The 22,224-nt window shown below is 50.2% G+C and overlaps 1 protein-coding gene across 3 annotated transcripts in view; it reads left to right on the top strand.

The window, feature by feature from the left end:
• Positions 1-22,224, top strand: part of SLC39A13 (solute carrier family 39 member 13) — a 211,673-nt gene that overhangs the window by 106,216 nt on the left and 83,233 nt on the right. For all 3 annotated transcript variants that reach the window (XM_085646548.1, XM_085646549.1, XM_085646550.1), the window contains 2 exons: positions 13,657-13,746; positions 14,668-14,718. In XM_085646548.1, coding sequence (XP_085502674.1) covers positions 13,657-13,746; positions 14,668-14,718 — 141 coding nt within the window. The remainder of the gene's footprint in view (positions 1-13,656; positions 13,747-14,667; positions 14,719-22,224) is intronic.

Genomic DNA, 22,224 nt, shown 5'->3' with positions numbered 1-22,224 from the left:
TTTGTGAGGATCGAGACTCTAGAGTGACTGGAGAGCTTAAATAACAGTTTCATGTGATAGATGCCCTTTGTGAATTTGCGCTGTTATTGTGATATGGTTATTTTGTGCAACCAGTCCTGGAGTGTCAGCCTTGATGGAGTGTGAGGTAGGAGTTTGATCTCCTATGTTTGTCCCCGTGGGCTTGTGCAGCTCTGAGCTCATTGTAGCTGGCCTCGTTAGGGATAAAGAGCGGCTTGTTGTTACCACAGCGCCTTTTCCTTGGGTTGGGACAGGGGCGCTTTGTTTGTGTGATTTTTCGGAGTAGTTCTGGATTCTACCCCTTGGATGATGGAGCAGGGGCGTATCGCGTGATCCTTCCGTTGGTGGACTCTTGCTCTGTAGAATGAGTTAGTGACTGCGCTCGAGTGGTTCCTGGTGGCTCAGGCTGGGTACTGTCCTGCTCCCCGTTGCATGCCCCGGGCTCTCGAGCGAGTGGTCTGTTTGTCTCTTTCTGGCCGCACTTTTGCCCATGGTTTGAACCCTGCCGCTGTTCCGGGGGTGGGGGGGTTAATACTGCGCTGCTGATTTCTGCAAGAGGCTGAAGGGACCTTTCTCAGGCCCTCGGGCTGATGGGCTGGGCCGTCTGAGTTATGGGGGCTAGCTGTGTTAATTGCACGGTGGTCAGTGCTGGCAAGGTAATGGGGGGGGGGGGGGGATGAACTGAGGGGTAAAGGCTAGGTCGTGCCCCCAACCCCCTGGTTGCGGAGCTCTCACTGGGTTCTGAGTCGAGCTCTGAAGTGCTATGATCACCCACCTCCTGTGACCTTGCAATACTTGAAGAGGTCCTGGTACCCGGATATGGGTGTCCTGAAGTTGCTGTCCTGGACCTTGGCTTGCCCCCTTGGGCGGGGCGCCCGCCAGGTGGAGGGTTCAAGCAGAGTAGGAGATTGCCTCTGCACCCCTCCTGACTCTTAGCTTGGTAGCTGCAGCCAGCCCTGGCGCTGATTATTGGCGGTGGTGAAAAAGGTTGAGACCTGGGAGAGGCTGCAGGGGCCAGCGGGGTAGCGGGGAGCACAGCAATGGCAGTGATTTGTAGATCAGGGTGAACAGGGCCTTAGAGGCGGATGCAGGCTGCACTCGGAACTACCCGGACCGCCTCCGCGTCTGCCAGAGACATCCTCACGCTGGCCACTGTCTGAAGGCAGCCGCACTTGCGGGAGAAGCCAAGTTGCTCTTTGGGCTGTAGGCTTGTAGTCGGAACTCCCCTGGAGCTTGCCGCGGTGGGGGGTGGAGGGGTGCGGGGTGGGGGGGTGGGAGGGTGTGCTAACATTTGGCTAAACGGGCCACGGCACTGAGCCGAGCTCTGTGCAAAGCTCCCCACAGCTCCTGCAGCTTCTGCTCCGCCTCCTACGTTGTCCTGCGTCCTCGGAGGGTTCAGAGTAGGCAGAGGAGGACTACGTTCCCCTCTGCCAAGTCCAATGCATCCGACCATTCCATAGAGACCTCCATCTCTAGCAAGAGGGAGGACTCCTTGGAAAAGGGAGTACCACTTGATCAAACATGAGAGAGTTCGACTCAGGCTCAGGCAAGATCAGTTGGCCCTTGACAAGGAGACCCTGAAAGTACAGAAAGCTAGGAAGAAACTGAGACTAGAGTCCCATAGTGGCAGCAATAGTGCACCTAGAATAAGGGAGACCTCCTTTGACACTAGAAAACTGAGCAGGATAGTCCCTCCTTACCTGTAGAGGGATGCTATCCATAAATGGAACACTGCCTTGGAGAGGGCCTGTAAAGTTCAGAAGGTCCCTCAAGGGAAGTGGGCAGCTATCCTGTGGCTCTATTTTGCTGGAGGATGCTGACAATTATTATTTATTCCTGAAGAGTGCACTCGTAGATGGGTTTGGCTTAACCACTAACTAATACAGGATTAAGTTCAGAAACACCCAGAAGGCACACACCCAAGACTGGGTAGATTTAATTGACGGTGCTAGTCGGGCTCTGGAAGGCTGGCGTCATGGAAGCAAGGTACCTGTGAGGGATAGTATGATTTGTTGGAGAGGGCGCACATCCTTAATAGCTATCAGAGCCAACTACTGCAACAGTACCTGAGGGACTCTGATCTGACCTCTCCCCGAGAATTGGGAAAGGATGCAGTCAAATGGGTCCACCCCAGGGCTAAGCAGAAAAACCATGGTGGTGGAGGTGACCAGAAGAAGCAAGATTCTTCTAAACCCCAGGAGAAGGGCAAAGACAAAAAGGAGTCTTTTCAAGGTCCCCAAAACCTGCATCCGGGGGTGAGTACCAAAACTCCAAAAAGGGTAAAAAGAAACTTTGGTGTTATTTATGCAAGATAAAGACCCATTGGACAAGAGATGCTGATTGTCCAAAGGCCAAGGAACCTACTACCACTGCCCCCAAGGCAACTGCTCCCCCTAGCACCAGTACAAGTGGTAGTACAGCAACCAAGGGTTTAGTAGGGTTAACCTTCTAAGGTGGGTTCTGACCTAGTCAGAACTCCAACTCAGGCTGTTCTTGTCTTCGATGGTGGCATAGATTTTGCCACCCTACTGGTAAGTTCCAATAACTTGGGCAAGTACAGACAACAGCCTTTAATAAATGGAAAGGAAGCTATGGCTTACAGGGACCAGTGTCACAATGGGGATAGAGAAACTTGTGTCCCCTGAACAGATCATACTTGGACAGATGTACCAAGTAACCAATGCTAGCAATGTCATGACTGATCATTCCTTGGCAGTTGTGAATCTCAGGGGGGGTTAGGAGTAACTGGCCCTAAAATAGTTGTGGTTTTCCCATATCTACCAGTAGATTGTCTGTTGGGCAATTGTAGGAAGATGGCTCTGTATATACTATACCAAAGTGAGGTATAGTGTTCACATAGTCCAGTGGAACCCCAAAGGTAGGCAGAGGTAAAGTAGATAGCACCTCACTCTCTATTTGTGGTAGCTTGGTCGAGCAGTAAGGCTGCATCAGAGGACAGTGTTAAGCATTTGTTGTACACACTCAGTGAGCTAATGAATTCACACACTCAAAGACTGAACTTCAGACCAATTGTTTTTGTATACAAATATTCTTTTAGTTATTTTATTTTTCTAGAACCAAGCAAGCCTGGCACAGGTAAGCAATAAATACTTTACAGTAGTAATGCAGTTTGTAAACAGTTTGAATTGCAATTGTAAATGTACTTTGTTTTGATTACAGTGTTATTAATGAAAATGCAATGCTTTGTAAATACAGTACATATACTTTGTATAGGCTTTTTAGTAAAACAACCAGTAGATTACTTTGCAGATTACTTTTCTTACACAGTGCAGTATACCTGGATACTGCACTGGGACATTTCCTGTATACAGGTGAGTAAAAGCGTTTGTTATATAGTACAATTTTAAAAGGATTTCTTATGTTTTTCACCTCCATACTTAGAACTTTTTCATAGAAAAACAGTCAATGTTATCCTTTGGAGGAAAATAGTGTTACCGGTTAACAGGTAAGTACTTTGTTGTGGGAGTTGGTATTCTGGGATTAGACTCAGTGGTCCCCCTGGGTCAAGGATGCACTCTAGTTACACCCTCAGCGGCACTAGGGCGGCCGGGTGCAGAGAGCTGATGCCTAGTGTTATCCAATGGGGGATAGGAGGCCTCTGGTTGGTGGCTGCTGACGAGCAGGCCACTGGGTTGTTGGAGCAAAGCTCCTGGACATAAGCTCATTACAAATTGGGTTTTAGGCCAGCACAAAAGGTGCACCCTCAGCGGCACTGGAGCGGCCGGGTGCAGAGTGCTGTTTTGGCATTGAGAGCCCTGTAGCTTTCAATGGGGAGTCCCGGTTTCCAAACACACAGCAGGCTCGGGTATGAAGGTCTTCAGTGTGCGACCGCCACTTGGAGAGGTAAGTTGGGATGCTGGGGTTTGATTAGGGACCGTCGATTGGGCCACCGAAGGCCATATGGTTTCGGGTGCAGGGGTGCATTTTAGGGTCGGATCTTCTTACCAGCTCATGGACGCGGTTGGGGGGACCTTCCGATTAGAGGCTGCAGGCGTCGGCTGGAGGCCTGAGGCAGGTCAGGGGTCGCCGGATCTAGGGTCAGGAGCGCCGGGGAGACGTCTTCTGGGTGTTGGGCCACTCGAACTCAGGCCGTGGGAGTCGGGTGCAGAGTGGTGCAGACCCGCGGATCCTTGCGGAGCTGGAGTCTGTTGAATAAATCCGGTGTTCACAGGAGACAGTCTTTGAGATGGAAGGCAGGCAGGTCCTCTGGGTTTCTCGAGGTCGCTGGCTGCAGGACACACCAGAATTTCGCTGGTTCAGTGTGGGGACAGGCCGGTAGGGCCGGGCGAAGTCAGTGGGCGCCCTCCTCTTGTTAGCTTTGGCACGGCTGTTCAGTCCTTCTTCTTCTGGTTTCTTGTCTGCCTTCTTGGTTCACGGCTACCCCCTAAATACTGTATTTAGGGTCTGTTTTAGGGTTCTCGAGGTCAGTAGCAAATGGGCTACTGACCTTAGGGTGACTGCACCCTGGGTGTGCTCACACCACGTGGGGAGTGAGCACAAACCCTAATACTGATTGGGGAGTGCTTGCCATCTGAAAGATGGTGGGCACTGAAGAGTGGGCTTCACCTCGCCTCCCCAGACTGTGGGGTAAGGTTGGCAGAGGTAGACACACCTTCTGGGATGGCTAATTTTCCCTGCCCGTCTTCCCGCCGAAAAGGAGGGCATACAGGAAGGGGGCCTGCTCCTTATAGCAGGAGAGGAGGGGAGGCTGGGGGTCACATTACAAAGGTTGCCAGGCCTTTGAAGCTCCCCTGCCGCAGATGGCTCTTCCTGGCCTGGGAGAGGTGTGTACACCTCTGCCCAGAAAAGGCTTTGTTTCTGGGCTCAGGGAGCAAAGGCTCCCACCCTAGGGGTCCAGAAACATGTCTTGTGGTGGCAGGCTGGTGTGTACCAGTCAGGAAATCCACCAGAGGCTGGTCGTTTTTCAGGGGGCATCTCTAAGATTTCTTCTGAGTGCATTTTTCATTGAATCAGACACTGGCATCAGTGTGGGTTTAATGTGCTGAGGAGTTTGATAACTTCTCAGTTTTCTGTGTAGCCATTATGGTGCTGTGGAGGTCGCAATGACAAACTCCCAGCACCATATACTCTTAATGGCAGCACTTCACTTACAATGTCTAAGAATGGACTTAGATACTGTAGGGGTACAGGGCTCAGGCACCTGTACCCTCACCACTGATATAGGGCACCCTGCTAGAGGGGTGACTGGTCTATGCCAGGGCTGTGGGTTGTAGGCATGGCACAAGGATGTGTGCCATGTCGACTCTTCACTTTGTTCTGCACTAGAACACACAGCCTGCAAGGGCAGTGTGTGTGTAAGGGTACAGGACCTCTAAGGGTGGCACAATAAGTGCTGCAGCCCTCAGAGGCCTTCTCTGGTCACATTGCCCTTGGGTACCTGTGGTACTACTTACCAGGAGCTGACCTGTGGCCAGAGGGTGCCAATTGGGTGTGCACGGTACAGTTGTGAGGAAAGAACACAGACCCTGGGAACCTGATTGGCAGGGACCCAGGGCACATCAAGTCAAAGTGCATCAGTAGTCCGGTAAAAGGGGGGGGTTACTGCAACAGAAACTCAGCTTCCTACAGCAATGATCAAGACATTTCAGCCTGGTCTGAAGTAGAGTTCAGAACTCATGCAGAGATGATGGGCATCTCTGCCAGTGCATTTGCAGTTACAAGGGTTCAGGCCAAACAGCTCAGCACTGAGGGAGCACTTTATCCTGAAAGAATGGACCAGATAGCTCCTAAGAGAAGGAGCAGGAAGGTTAAGGAATTATTCTCCCCCCAAACTCCCAGTGAAGATCAGTCTCCCGAGGGAGATGATCTCAGTCCCTGTGAAGTATCTGTCCCAGAGGAACTTGGGCCTGAACAGTCCTAGTTCTTGGGGGAAGGGGACCCTTCCAGGACAGACTTGAGTTTGGAGCAGCAATCCTGCCCCTCTCTTGAACAGCTCAGAGAGCAAGCTGCTACTGAGGAGGCAGGGAATATCAGTGGGTCCCATAGGATCTATTGGGAAGATGGGTTCCTGTTTTCTGAAGTTGGAGACCCCAAGCATCATGGACTTGGTTGCACCCACTACCCAGACTCCGAGCTTCCTTTGGCCTGACTGGGTACTACAGGAGGTTTGTTAAGGGATATGGGCCCATTGTGACTCCCCTTAATGATCTCACCTCCAAGAGAATGCCTGTTCAATGGACAATTAGCTGTCAAAAGGCATTTGATGACCTCAAGCAGGCCATGTGCACTGCTCCCATTATGCAGAGTCCTGACTACTTCAAAACCTTCATTGTCCAGACTGATGCATCTTAGATAGAGATAGGAGCTGTTTTGTCACAACTTAAATGCAGAGGGCCAGGACCAACCAGTAGCTTTTATTAGCAGAAGGTTGATCCCCAGGGAGAAATGTTGGTCAGCTATTGAGAGGGAGGCCTTTGCTGTGGTCTGGGCCTTGAAGAGGTTGAGGCAATACCTGTTTGGTACTCACTTTATTGTTCAGACAGACCATAAGACGCTCTTATGGCTTCAACAGATGAAGGGTGAAAACCCCAAACTTTTGAGGTGGTCCATTTCCCTACAGGGGATGGACTATACAGTGGAACATAGACCTGGGACTAAACATGCAAATGCAGATGGATTCTCCAGATATTTCCACTTAGAACATGAAATCTCAACTGGGCAAGATTAGTCTCAGCTCCTTACTTTTGGAGCGTGGGGGTTGTGTAGGAAAGTAGGAGCTGCTTTCATGGTCACCCCCACTTTTTGCTGGTGTCATTATATTTTTCTGACTAGTCTGACTGGGATCCTGCTAATCAGGACACCAATCTCCACGCTTCTTCCCTAATTTGGACATGGTGAGTACTTGGGTACACCCTAGATTAGCTACTGATGCACCCTTGTAAGCCCCTAGTATATAGTACTGAGGTACCCAGGGCATAGGTACACCAGGGTTCCCCCATCAGTAGAAGCATGCATGCAAGCACTCAAACTGTAACCACAGGCCTGCCATTGCACCACTTTCGACAGTTACTAGTTTACTTATATCTGAGGTCACTGCACTTAAAACCTATAAGTCGCACCTAAGGCAGGCTTTTCAGTCCTGAAGACAGGGTGCTCGGTTCTAAAGTGTGGGGGTTCCCCCCCCTCATGTACAGCACACCCCTACTGCCTTGGGAGTCCATTCTACCGGGTTGTAGGTGCATCAGCCATTACAGTACATAGATTGGCCATCTGTCATTAAGCGATGGCTCACTCTAAACTGGCTGGAATCATACCCTAACACTGTAAATGGTGGTGGAGGCATGATTCCATACACTTTAAAGCTGTTCCGGGAGGCCTTCAGTGCTCCCGGTACCAGTCTCCTAGACACAGACAGCAAACTATGGCTGTTGCCGAACAGAGACCGGATTCTGCCCTCCTGCGGCTGTGTCAAGCTCAAGCAGGGGAAGGCAGGACAATAGGTTCCCTGTCACAGGGAGAGGTGACCACCTCCCAGACAGGACTTAGTGCTAGCGCCACTTGACGGCTTTGAAGGGCACATTTGGTGCCCTCCTCGCATACTCTAGTTGGAACCAGTTCAGGGAGCCGTTGGCTCCCACTCTTGTGTAAAACTGCACAAAGGACCTGGGTGTATCCTCCCCACTGTCCAGCCCCTCCTGTGGGAGCGAGCCCTGAGTCGTCCCAACCCTTCCCTTAGGGAACTTAAGGGCTTACCTGTGGGTGGGTGCTTAGATTTGTCGTGAATCAAGATTCATATCTGAAACCACTTCATCTTCAACCGTCTGAGCACTTTGGACTTCGCCTTGGGAACCAAGACTGCAACTGGGAAGATACCTGCTGCTCCTGTTCTCATCATCATGCCAGTCTTCTGCGTCGCCTGTGCTCCATACAGGTTCTTCTGCATGTGGACATCCAAAACACCCGAGGGAGACACTTCCCTGCTGCTGCAGGCACCGCAACAAAGCTGACCGGTCTGCTTTTGTTGAGCTCCTACGGACTCTGAAAGGTTCTGCAAAATGATTGGTGGTGGTTCTGCAACTTCCTCAAGGCTTGCACTGTCTTCACAGCAAAGTTGAAGCCAGTGTCTCGTCGGAACCGCTGGAGCATTACCCCTGTGCACCTCATTGACTTGCCATTGCCAAGGCTTGTTGACTCTCTGCACCAGAGATCTTCGGGCTTCAAGAAGCTCCAGCCTCAAACATCTCCTGCAATCAAGATCTTCACCTGCACCGTGGGCCTCCTTTTGGTGAGCTGCTCGAGGTTCTCTTGTGACTTCTGTGCCTTCGGCCCGTGGGTCCATTTTGAGGGTCTTCTTTGGCTCCAGTGGGCACCCTTGATTTTCTGGGCCTGCTCTGACTTACCTGCTCGTGGTCACTTGGACCTTGGTGGTCCCGACACTGCACCTTTTTTGCATACCACGTTTAGTGCCATTCCCACGGCTTGTTGGTGCCCCCGACGGGCACCTCCCCCGACGGCTCTTGACATATGACGGGAGACAGCTTGTGAACAGCTCCTGGTCTTAGCATCGCCTGGTCTGCACGGCTGCAGCTCCATGGTCACCGTTAACTGTCCTGCATCTCCAACATCGGTGGGCATTCGTCTCCTGTGCCTCCTGGTCACTCGTGAGTGGCATAGACTCTGTCTCTTCTGCTTGAAGGTACCTCTCATCTTGAATCCACCTTTGGGTTCCACCGGACTCTTTCACCTTCTTCGCCAGCGGCATCTTCACTGAAGTCCTCCATTGTGGTCTACAGTGGTTTCAGACTTCACTGCGCACCTATGCACCCAGCTTCCCTGGTTCCTCGGGTATCCACAGGTGAGGTGACTCTCCAACCTTCATTCTTCCACATGATTTCTTCAGGGTCCTTCCTAAAAACTGCAACTGCGACTTACCCACTGAATTGTATTGAGCAAGCGGTTGTGTCCCCACTCTGCACACAGCCTCCGTGGGGTTCCTGGGTACTTACCGTGGGTGGTCCCTTGGGCTCCCGGCTCTTCTACGTCATCTGGGTTTAGTCTTGACTTAGGTCGTAATTCTCATTCAACTTTATTAGTATATCATTTGGTTTCCCCCTGGAGACCACTGTGTAAAGTATTGTGTATATTGTGAATATATCTCTGGGTAGGAGATATTGCAAAGTGTTAGTGAGTGTTTACAATAAATACATATTGTTAAAACTTGACTGTGTGATTCATTTTCACTTTACTATACCTATACTATACCTACACTATATGATTAGTACTGGTAAAATAAGCTGCTTTAAACTCCTTCTGGACTAAGCCTGAAGGCTGCTCTCCACAGCTACTACTTCAAGAGCTTTCTATGGTTGTCTAAGACAACTAAAATCACCATAAGGGTTGTCTGGATTAGTTCAGGGTGCTACACTTACATAAGTGGGGAGCATATACTAAGTCAGCCTCCTACAAAGTTCCTCAGTCAGCGATGTGAAAAAATCTCACTTATAACCTGATGCCCTGCCTGCTGTTCCGTTACAAGCATCTGCACGCAGCTTCGCACTTTGCAATCATTTGTTAAAAATAAAGCACAGCAGATCACGAACCCTAAACTCCACTTGCATTTAATGCAAAATAGCTAGAAGCGCAGCACAAGATCATCGATGATTGCCATTTCAACTGATGAACAGTTGGATCACCTCCTGCAAACCACAAACACATTAATACATCAGATCCAGAGCCCAGGCTAGCTGGTGTGTGGAGGAACCCAGACCGATGAAAAGCCACTGCAAACAACTAGACCACAAATGAAGAATGAGCCAGGACAAGGCAGACCGAGCACGTTAAAAACTGCCCTAAGACACTACCATCAAATGATCCTGACCCGCCAAATGCGCCGCTCTGGTGGACCACATTGATGCCAGCACCACCAGAAGCAAAAAATAAATCACCATTGGGACAGATTTCACCTCACCGTTGGCAGCCTCCATCTCACATACTCCTTCACAGGACTTCTGCAGCAATCTCTCTTAATTCTTCAGCAACAAAATCACCGCCATTTACAGGAACTTCGGCCCGCAACCAGACCCAACTGTCCTCGCAAACGCTTCCCGATTTTATCCAAAGTACCAATGCTAATCACATGGCCTATCATTAACCTCAGAAGTAACCGCCGCTGCCATGAAGTCCATCCACTCATAGGCCGCATCAGACCCTTGCCCCCACTAAGCCTACCCCCTAGGACTGCAGTCCATCTTCGCCATGCTCACACCCATTGTAAATGCTTCCACCTCTTCTGTGACCTTCCCAGATGCTTGGAAACTCAAATTTCCTCTCATTGCTGAGGAAACCCTTGCCAGACCCTTCAAATCTCGCTATCTACAGACCAAGTTCCCTCTTACCATGCCCATTAAAGGTTATCAACAGACTACGCACTGAATACCTCAATGATCATCTACTCCTCAACACCACTCAATCTGGTTTCAGACCCAACCACAGAACAGAAACTTCTCTCATTGTTGCCCTGGATGACATCTGGATTACTCTGATCAGAGGAGACATGGCACCTTCATCCTCTTGGACATCTAGGCAGCATTTGACACAGTCTCCCACCCGATCCTCATCCACAGCCTACTCGACTTTGGAGTCCAAGGACACGTACTCTGACGGATCTAGCACTCTGCGGAGTCCCTCATATAAGATACCTTTAGCCAGCAAACTCTGCACTCAAAATATCCGCGTCCTCTCCTACGGCAACATCCCACAACTCATTCCCTCCCTCATGCCGACCCTCACGTATAAGATCCCCAGTACCAGGATCAAGTTCAATGCATGCTTAAGGGAAATCTCCCACTGAACAAAGGCGAACTGTATGAAGCCGAACACCTATAAGACAGAAATTGTGATCTTCGAGAAACCACAACTCTGTGGAATTCCACCAGGTGGCCAACAGAGCTAGGACTGATACCCACCTCCCACACCAAGAACCTCAGGGTCAAACATTTTCTTTATTTTTCTATGTGGCCACATGGGAAGGATTCCCTTAATACAAATTGGGGTAGTAGCGGTCAGACATATCACACCTTGTATTGCACTGTAACAATTGAAAATTTCATGTGGGAAAAAGAAATACAAACATCATGCTGGTGAAATAGACAATCGATTATGGTTCATACACCCTGCTACCAAAGGTTGCACATATACATTATACAGAGTTAACGTATAAGATAATTCACCATAGGGAACCAAAGCACTCTCCAACAATTGTAATGTCCAGACAGTATGGACTCTTATTCATTCGGTAAGGTTCTGTTTAATATTCCATAGTCACAATAATACGTCAGTACAGTTAAAAAAAAAACCACAGGGGTTGTCGTCCACAAAAGATGATCTAATTTACAATCTTTGTTCATGTGGACGAATCCAGAAGGAACACAGCCAACACATGTTTGTCAACCTTTGACTTTTTCAAGGCTAAATGGGTGGTAACAAAGTCGGTCTAATCCTGTTTCTTCTAACAGTACGTCGTGATAGCAATGTTCGAAAAATCCAAAGTTCCAAAGAGATCCTTCATCATGAGAAACTGGGGAACCTCAAATGTTATCAATAACAGGAGCGCAGTCACCCCTCGACACTGAATGTTGAATGTAGTCCCTCCAGCAGTCAACCAGTTGTGTCCTTAGATTTTCACATCTCACATCCCGTCCGTAAGTTTCTCCAAAGAAAAACAATTCCCCTTGGCAGTCTCTTCGCAGTTGGTACATAATGCATAGGTAGGCGCGGCCGCTCTAGTACAACTGTCTAGTGGTTCCAAGGCGCAGTCTACTAGGCGCGGCTGCTCTAGTACAGCCGGCTGGAGGCTCCAAGGCATAGTCTTCTAGGCGCGGCTGCTCTAGTATAGCAGGCTGGAGGCTCCAAGGCACAGTCTTCTAGGTGCGGCTGCTCTAGTACAACTGTCTAGAGGTTCCAAGGCACAGTCTTCTAAGTGCGGCTGCTCTAGTAAAACTGTCTAGAGGCTCCAAGACACAATCTTCGAAGTGCGGCTTCTCTAGTACAGCAGGCTGGAGGCTCCAAGGCACAGTCTTCTAAATGCGGCTGCTCTAGTACAGCCGGCTGGAGGCTCCAAGGCACAGTCTTCTAGGCGCGACTGCTCTAGTACAACTGTCTGAAGGCACCAGGCTACAATCTTCTAGGCGCGGCTGCTCTACTTTGCATGTGGTCTCATCAGCAGTGTCGTCTGGAATGAATTCATAATCTGTGGTCTCATCAGTAGTGTTGTCTGGTATGAAATCATACTGTCCAGTCAGCATTGACATCTGGTATGATATCACACTCTGCATTTGGTCTCAACAGCAGTGTTGTCTGGTATGATATCAAACTCTGCATGTGGTCTCGTCAGCAGTGGCATCTGGTATAATATCACACTGCATGCGGTCTCGTCAGTAGTGTCTTCTGATTTAATATCACTCTCTGCATGCGGTCTCGTCAGCAGTGTCGTCTGGTATAATATCACACTCTGCTGTCTCGTCCGTAGTGCCTTCTGGTATGATATCCCACTCTGCATGTGGACTCGTCAGCAGTGTTGTCTGGTATATCACACTCTCTGGTCTCGTCAGCAGTGTTCTCTGGTATGAAATCACATTGCATGTGGTCTTGTCAGCAGTGTCGTCTGGTATGAAATCATACTCTGTGGTCTCGACACCTGTGTCGTCTGGAATGATATTGTACTCTGCATGCGATCTCGTCAGCAGTGTTGTCTGGTATGAAATTATATGCTGGTTTCGTCAGCAGTGTTGTTTATTATCAAATCACACACTGCATGCAGTCTCATCAGCAGTGTCGTCTGGTATGATATCAAACTCTGGATGCGGTCTCGTCAGTAGTGTTACCTGGTATAATATTATGCTCTGGTCTCGTCAACAGTGTTGTCTGGTATGAAATCACACTGCATGTAATCTCGTCAACAGTGTTGTCTGGTATGTAATCTTACTCTGTGACCTCATCAGCAGTGTCGTCTGGTATGAAATCATACTCTGTGCTCTCGTTAGCTGTGTCGTCTGGTACGATATTGTACTTTGCATGCCGTCTCGTCAGCAGTGTCGTCTGGTATGATATCACACTCTGCATGCCGTCTCGTCAGGTGTGTCATCTGGTTTGAAATCATATTCTGGTTTCGTCAGCAGTGTTGTTTGGTATCAAATTACACTCTGCATGTGGTCTCATCAGAAGTGTCGTCTGTTATGAAATAATACTCTGTGGTCTCGTCAGCAGTGTTGTCTGGTATGATATCACACTTTGCATGCGGCCTCGTCCCAAGTGATGTTAGAATGTGCCACAGCCCTGACCCCTGTAATGCTGTTTTGATAGCGTGATAGAACCTAATGTTGCCTTTTGTTTCTCCTATATAAAGTTCACAGTCCTTTTTATATGTATTTCACAGTATATTTATTATATATCTGTTATGAATACACATAAGCAGGTAGTCCAACTTGCAACAAAGTGCAGAGCGTTTGCCCTGTTTTCCCACTTGAAGCGTGTAATGGTCATCATCAGTTTGATGGTGACTTCGCTAATGTGTCGCAGCAAAGTGATCCCACGTGATTGCTAGTGCACGAAGATCCCTGCGAGATTTGCTTAAAGTAGTATTTGTGTTTTCTTCTTTAGATGAGCGGGTACCTAAACCTTCTGGCTAACACCATTGATAACTTCACTCATGGAATGGCTGTGGCCGGTAGCTTCTTGGTCAGCAGGAAGGTAAGTCATCACACGTGTATCAGAACCTTTTAGCTTCAGCCTTTTCAACGACTGTTGTGTGTTAGGTTGGGGGATGAAACGTGAAAGTATAGAGGCCTAGCCTGTTTTGTGGTTAGTACTGAAAACGGCCATGGAGTTTGTGCTGCAGCAGGCCTCTGGTTGCTCCCTTCTCCCCTCCACCCAAAGAAGTGTAGCTCCTGCGGCTTGTTGTTCAGATGTGTTTTGCCCATCCTGCCATGCACCGCGGTTGTAGGGTATGCCTGTAGAGACCCTGGCGGCTTGCCTGCTGTCAGTGTGGGTCACCTGAAGCATGCTGGCTGGGAGCATGGGCCCCAATGCACGCTAGCTGGGATCATGGGTCTTTCATAATAATGTGGGGCTCCTGGGATACTTTGCATCAGTATGGACTCTCAAAGTAGAATGCTGTTAGAAGTACATGACCACTGAAAGCTCTGTAAAAGTTATGGATTACAGCATGCCATCTGAAGGTGCAGGCCATCAGTATGCTGTTTGTACTTGTGGGGCTCAAAGTATTCTCGCAGTGCTGTGTGTCAGTGTGGGGCGCTGGTCTGGGAGTCTGTGCCTGCAGTAAATAAGTGGTGCTGTGCCGTAGGTGAGCACTGAAGTAGGGTATCACGAAGGGGATGTGGATTTCTCTAGATACATTTTCTTTCTCGTCAGGTCACCTGAAAAGTAGATATATAATTTGTTCCCTCAGTCTCCAGACAGAATATGCTTTGCAGTGTTCAGATAGCTCTTTAGGGCCACCAGCGCTGGCCACTTGTCTTAAGAAGTGGTGTGAACAATGTTCAGGCGCCTCCTACCCGGGTTACGTTCACCCCCTTGGTAGAGATGCGCTTTGCTGTCAGCCGTGCTGCAGCGTGCCTACTAGTAACGTCAATGCTTTGCTTCTCTCCACAGGTGGGCGTGCTGACCACGCTGGCTATTCTCCTGCATGAGATCCCTCATGAGGTGAGCAGAGGACACTGCCTGTCTCCAGAGAGCATCTCTGCTGCCAGGCACCTGCAGCAGTGTTTGTGTGGGTCGATTATTCTGGTGTTGAAGTACTGACAATATTTGATGGGATGGCATAGGATTGTGAAGGAGGGTGTGGAGGGAGGGAATGGATTTGTCTGCGTGGAAGGAGTGGGAGAATGATTTAGTTGAAGATTGTAATAGTGTGTGTGTGTATTTGGGTGGGAGAATCATAATTGTGTGCTTATGCACATGCTAGTGATGTGTTGTGTATGTCTGTGGGGTGATGATCCAAGAATAGGTGAGCTCTGCAGGGTGGTGAGGTAGGTGTGATCACAAGGTAACCCAATGTGGCACCGCTCCAAACAGCCCCCGTCTAGAGGTTTGTAAAGAGATACTAAATTATTGAATGAAAGTCTTACCTCTCTTACCTTCTCCAGCAAAGTTTCTGAATGGGCAACGAGGAAACGCCGTGTAAGACCTCAGAAGTATTTTTGCTCCAAAGATATTAATAGGCAGGTTACTGGTTCCGTCGAGAGAAGAAAGAGTAACAATGCGTACAGAAAACTCTCACAATAAGAGCAAAACTAAATAATGCAACAAAAACATATCAAGCAGAACTAGAATAGACTTCTCCAGAAAAACCTCAACTCAAGATAATACACACAAAGGACTGAAATGGGGTGGCTGATGAAGGCTATAACCTCAAGTGTTGAAATACAATGACTTCTCAAAAACAGGTCCTTTTTCTGGTGTCCTGTGTGGATTTGCTGTCACCCAACCTGAAAAGATTTCCCCTCAACCTTGTGTGAGTTTTCCCTATAGAAAAGAACGGTACTTTTTGTTATTTTTTAATGATTGTGTGTTTGGGCCTCAAACCACTAGAAGCCCTTGTTGTCCAGCTTCATAAGAGTCAGTCCCGAACCAAAAAATCTTTGTGTGTAGAAAACATGGGCCGTTAGAGAATGGACACTGAAGATCCAAAGAAGTGATGTTGTGGGAATACATGTGGTTGCAGGAGTAATCTGTGTTATGGGCATGAGAGAAGCTGCAAGAGTGACCCCCTGATGTGGTATAGGCTCACCCTGGGAGAGTGGCCTTTGCAGTAAGCTCTTTAGTCGTGTGTTCTGACCTGAGACGGGCATAAGGGGCAGCATTAGCAGACGGGATTTAAGCAACAAAGCCTCTAATGAACTGTTCGGTCAGAAAAGATCCCATAGATGGCTCTGCCGAGCGCATGCCCCTCCCTCGTGTTCATTGGAGGAAGTTCTGGATGGTTTTTTTATTTATTTTTTCTCCAGACATGACAATCGCGTGTGGGTGTTGAGGGATTCTTGTATCATGGTTGGTGGGGCTTTGCGGTCTGGACGGGCCCACCGTGTGCACCCTCCTTTTAATGAGCAGGGATACTATCTGCTGTAGTCTGAGTGCTGTCTGCCCCAAGATTATAGAGGCAGTGCAGGCCTATTTACCCGTCTTCAGCCAGAGAGAGTTACCTTCCGGTCCCCACTGTTTTTATTTTGAATTGGTCTGTGTGGGAAAGTGCCTCTTTTTCAATGGCTACCCCCCACTTTTTGCCTGATATCTAATGCAACCTGGCCTTGATGTGCCTTCGGTCCCTGCCAATCAGGTTCCCGCAGGCTGTGTTCTTTCCCAAAACTGTACCCTTGTATCCACAATTGGCACATCTCTGGCCACAGGTAATCCCCTTATAAAAGGTTCCATGGGTACCAGGGGCACTGTGACCAGGGAAGGCCTCTAAGGGCTGCAGCACCTATTGTGCCAACCTTAGAGGCCCTGCACCTTAACACCCACACACTGCCATTGGAGGCTGCGTGTTTTGGTGCAGAGAAAAGTGAAGAGTCGACATGGCACACATCAATGTGTGCCATGTCCACAATCCACTACCTGGGGCCTCTGTAAGTTACCCCTCTAGCAGGGTGCAGTAGCCCTCAGGTGAGGGTGCAGTGTTATGTGCCTGGTACCTCTACAGTGCCTAAATCCATTCTCAGACATTGTAAGTGTAGTAAAGCCATAAAGAGTATAAGATCTGGGAGTAGGTCATTACAAACTCCACAGGTCCATATGGTTTTACTAAAACCTGGGAATTTTGGTAGCAAAATTCTCAGCACATTAAATGTAAAATGCACTCAGAGGGCATCTTAGAGAGGCAGATTGAAGCACTCATCTCAGTCCCCTCCATCTTCAAGATGAAGGGACTCAGCCAATTAGGAAGAGTCTCAGGTCCCCCTCCCACTGGAGGGTTGGCTTAATAAGGAGTGTACCCACCCCAAGGAAGGCACCCATTGGTCCTGACCTGCACACCCTTTTAAACTCCCCTAAATCTAGTATTTAGGGTTAACCCTGAACCTTGCCTCCTCAGATTTGAGGAAGATATTAGAAGGGCCAAAGAGCCATGCTGACCCAGGAAAAAGAGGACAACTACTACTTTGGCCCCAGCCCTTCTGGCCTGTTATCCTCCGACCTGCCTACATCGAAGAAACCGGCGTGTCCAGCAGCCGGCAGCTCCCCAGAGCATTGAGGACCTTTCCTGCACGCCCCTCACAGACTGAAACCGGCGTGTCCAGCAGACGGCAGCTCCCCAGAGCATTGAGGACATTTCCTGCACTCCCCTCACAGACTGAAACCGGCATGTCCAGCAGCCGGCAGCTCCCCAGAGCATTGAGGACCTTTCCTGCACTCACCTCACAGACTGAAGCCGGCGTGTCCAGCAGCCGTCAGCTCCACAGAGCATTGAGGACCTTTCCTGCGCGCCCCTCACAGACTGAAACCGGCGTGTCCATCAGCCGTCAACTCCCCAGAGCATTGAGGACCTTTCCTGCACTCACCTCACAGACTGAAACCGGCGTGTTCGAGGCATGTGGGCTGCTGAATTCATATCTGTGCATAGATCGCCGCCTAGTGTTGGGTCCGGATGTTTGCACGTTGTTGTCCTGGAAGAGTCTTCGAAGTATCCTTGGATAGGTGACTCCTCCCCTGGACTACAGTGCGCATGGGCATCCCCTCCATCCTCAGATTGTTTTTTTCCGCCATTGGGTTCGGATGTGCTATCTTAGCTCAAGTTAGGAAAAAATGTTGTCGAGGCCAAAAGGCCTTTAGTTCGCGTCGGTACTGTTTATCGATCGGTTTTCGATACCACCTTGTTAGTTTACTAACTTTCAGGACCGACTTTTTTCGCATTTACCTGTCCATCGACTACTTCGACGATGGAATCGAGGACGCCATTCAAGAGGTGTCCGGTGTGCAATGCGAAGTACCCCCACATCGACGTCCATCCGGTGTGCAACAAATGCCTTTCGCCGGACCACGACGAATCGACATGCATGGCCTGTGCCCGGTTCCGTTCCAAAAAGACTCTACGGAATCGACGAGCGGCGAGACTCGAAGCGCAGCACGCGGCACCGGCACCAGCGGACATCTTCAACGAGGCCGAAGATGTCGAAGAATTGGAAGTCCTACCCTCCAGTCCCGTTTCCGAACACGACTCCGGATCGGACGAAGTCGACGAATCACTCTTCCACAGAGGTGAAGACGACACCGAGGTAGGAGACGACGAGGAGGCCTTAGGGGCCGAAGAGAGTAGCTCCAATGATGAACAAGGCCTACCTGTTCAGACCGAAGAAAGCCCAGTGCCACAGTCTATGGCTCCGGTCGAGGGATCGCCTTCGGGCCTTACCCGAGACCCATCCCGCAGTTCTTCGGCCCCGCCCTCGGGCCTGGCCTCGGACATTAAGCGGCAGCCATTACTGCCTAAACCGGCTGGTTTCACTTCTACAAAACCGAAACCGAAAGCTGCACCGGTTCAAACGAAACCGAAACCGAAAGTGGCGCTAGTCGGATCGAGGCCTCCCACGCCTTCGACGCCAGTGAAACGCGTCGGCACCGAGCGCACCAAGAGAGACTTCGGTGCCGAACTTGAAGCGGGCGACGTCGGAGTCGACGTACGGAAAAAGGCCTTCGGCGCCAACAAACCTGCTCAACTCCCGGCGCCGACGCCACCGACACCGAGGACCGCACTGCCTGCTACGTCTCGCATCGCTCCCTCGACAACACCAAAGCCTCACGCATCGAAAACGTCGACGGTCATTTCCACACCTCGACTCGATGAACCACCGGCGCCGAAAAAGTCCACGGCCGCCTCTACGAACCTGGTCGGTGCAACAGCCTCAAAGGCGCTCCAAACGCGACCCTTTGCGGCACAAAGCAGCAAAACCAAGACTGCCCTCCAGGACCCGTCGGGTTCCGGACCGATCGACGCTCCGGCAGCCTCTTCGGTGCCAGCCAACATTACCTTTGGCTTGCCTCCGTCCACAATCCCGAAAATATTCCAACTCAGGACACGGGTCACCCAGTCCACGATTACACCTGCCGAGACGTCTCCGGCACATGTCATCGACGCCAACACTGGCAGAATGATTCTCCACGAGCGGAGAATAACTTCGGAACCACCGTTGGACCCTTTCAGGATCCCACTAAAAAGGAAGCTGCCTGTAGAATCAGAACCTGTCCTTTATGAACCTTTCCACTCATCCTACCAGGAACCACAATTATTCTCTCCCACACACTCCGACACGGATGCGTTGGAGGACTACATGGAGGACCAAATCCCCTACCGTGGAGACATAGACCCTGATGACCAGCAGGACCCTGATCACACTTGGGGCGACCCTGTAGACCCAGGTGCACCTCTCGATGCACAGGACCCACAACTCTATGGGGCAAAAACATCTCCCACAGAGGATACTGCAGCCTTCAACGCTCTTATTGAACGTGCTGCGAATAACCATGGGGTGCAGCTTCACTCTGACACCATCGAAGATGACTTTCTTATGGACACTTTCGCATCCTCATAACGGCATGTAAAGACTCTGCCCATGTTGAAGGGAGTCCTCAAACCAGCCAAGGACATTTTCAAGGAACCCACCAGGGCACGAGTGATAAACCCCAGGATTGATAAGAAATACCGATCAGCACCTGGGGACCCTACTTACATCAGAGGCCAATTACCACTAGACTCCATTGTCGTAGCGAATGCTCGCAAGAGGGCACACTCGCAAACGACAGGTGACGCTCCTCCCCCGGACAAAGAGTCCAAGGTGTTAGAGACCTCTGGCAAGCGAGTTGCCGCCCAAGCTGCCAACATATGGCGCATAGCCAACACTCAAGCGCTCCTTGCTCGCTATGATAGAGCGCACTATGACACACTGGAGCAAATATTCCAACATCTCCCTGACCAGTTCAAAGAAGGCGCAGAAATTCTCATCAGAGAAGGACAGCTACTCACGAATGCTTCCATCAAGTGTGCACTAGATGCCGCTGACACAGCTGCCAGGGCCATAAACACAAGCGTCATGCTGCGACGACATGCCTGGTTACGAATCTCTGGATTCAAGCCTGAGGTACAAAATAATATACTCAACCAGCCTGTCAACCCCGACTATTTATTCGGGCCGGAGGTTGACACCACCCTTGAAAAGATCAAAAAGGACACGGACACTGCAAAGTCCATGGGCGCCCTCCAAACTCAGTCCTTTCGGAGCGGCTCCTTTCGTCGCCCCGGAAACAAGGGAGCAGGTAGAGGACAGGGGTCACAACAAACGTATAACAAAGGCAATACACAGACCACCTACGATAAAAACACCCGAGGTGGATATCGTGGCTCCAGTACAAAGGGCAGAGGACGCGGCTACGGCAACACCAGGTCCTCCCCCAAAAACAAGCAGTGACGCCCTCTCCCTTCCTCCCGACCACATAACACCTGTCGGGGGAAGGCTACAAAGGTTCCTGTCCACGTGGAACTCCATCACCACGGACAGGTGGGTCAAAGATCTTGTCAAATACGGTTACTGTCTAGAGTTAACCTCCACTCCACCCATAATACCGCCAAGAAACCGTCCTATGTCCTCAGAGCACTTAACGCTCTTACAGCAGGAGGTGCAAAGTATGCTTCTAAAAGGCGCTATAGAGGTCGTACCCGTCCACGAGCAGGGTACGGGAGTGTACTCCCTCTACTTCTTAATACCAAAAAAGGACGGGTCACTCAGACCTATATTAGACCTAAGACCCCTGAACCGGTACATTCTTTCAGAGCACTTTCACATGCTCACTCTCCAGCAGGTCCTTCCGCTTCTCAAGCAGGGAGACTTCCTAGCCACGCTGGACCTCAAGGATGCGTATTTCCACATCCCCATTCACCCCTCACACAAAAAATACCTCAGGTTTACTGTTCAGGGTCAGCATTACCAGTTCAAAGTCCTTCCCTTCGGCGTGACAACAGCGCCCAGGGTTTTCACGAAGTGCCTAGCTACGGTGGCAGCACATCTACGGAGGCAGCACATACACGTCTACCCCTACCTGGACGACTGGCTCGTTCAAGCGAAGTCAGCCCAGCAATGTGCCAGCCACATGTCCCGCACCATTCACCTTCTTCACAGTCTGGGATTCTCACTAAATTACCCAAAGTCCCATCTCCAGCCCGCACACGTACAACAGTACCTAGGTGCGACTATAGACACTCTGGCGGCCACAGCTCAGCCAAATTTAGTGAGGATCAACAGCATGCAACTGCTGATCTCCAAGTTCAAACCCAAACACTCACTTCAAGCGCGAGTGTTCATGCAGTTGATAGGCATGATGGCCTCCTGCATCTTCATAGTCCCACACGCGAGATTACATATGCGCCCGCTTCAGGAGTGTCTAGCACGTCAGTGGAATCAGGCTCAAGGACAGCTAAAAGACCTAGTGTTGGTGAGCGGTCGGGCATACAACTCTCTGCATTGGTGGACTCCACAAAACCTTTGCAAGGGCCGACCGTTCCAAGAGCCTGTTCCACAAATAGTACTGACAGCGGACGCGTCTCTCCAGGGATGGGGAGCTCATGTACTCCACTACACAGTGCAGGGACTATGGACGACACAACAGAAGAAGATGCACATCAACCTTCTGGAACTGATGGCAATCTTCCTGGCCATGAAGGCATTCAAAGTACATCTGTGCAACAAGGTCGTGTTGATCCGGACGGACAACATGACCGCAATGTACTACATACAGAAACAGGGAGGAACACACTCTCCACAGTTGTCTCATCTGGCTCAGAGCATGTGGAAGTGGGCCATTCAAAGGAACATGTTCCTCATGGCGGAACACCTCCCCGGCAAGGACAACCAGATGGCGGATCTGCTCAGCAGACACAGCCACCAGATGCACGAGTGGGAGTTACACCCATCAGTACTCCAGCCGTACTTCCAGCAGTGGGGTCATCCGGAGATAGACCTGTTCGCCACAAGCGAAAACGCAAAATGCCAAAGCTTTGCCGCCAGGTTCCCACATCCGCAGTCGCAGGGCAATGCGATATGGATGAACTGGTCCGGCAGATTTACGTACGCTTTTCCCCCAGCGCCGTTGATACCGCTGGTGGCTCGCAAACTCAGACAACACTCCCTGACACTCGTCCTAGTTGCTCCTACGTGGGCACGCCAGCCA

The sequence above is a fragment of the Triturus cristatus genome, chromosome 3_1 (assembly GCF_964204655.1).
Source record: "Triturus cristatus chromosome 3_1, aTriCri1.1, whole genome shotgun sequence".
In the NCBI taxonomy this organism is placed as follows: domain Eukaryota; kingdom Metazoa; phylum Chordata; class Amphibia; order Caudata; family Salamandridae; genus Triturus; species Triturus cristatus.
Note: the sequence above shows the minus strand (reverse complement) of the source record. Positions and strands in the feature narration are given on the sequence as shown.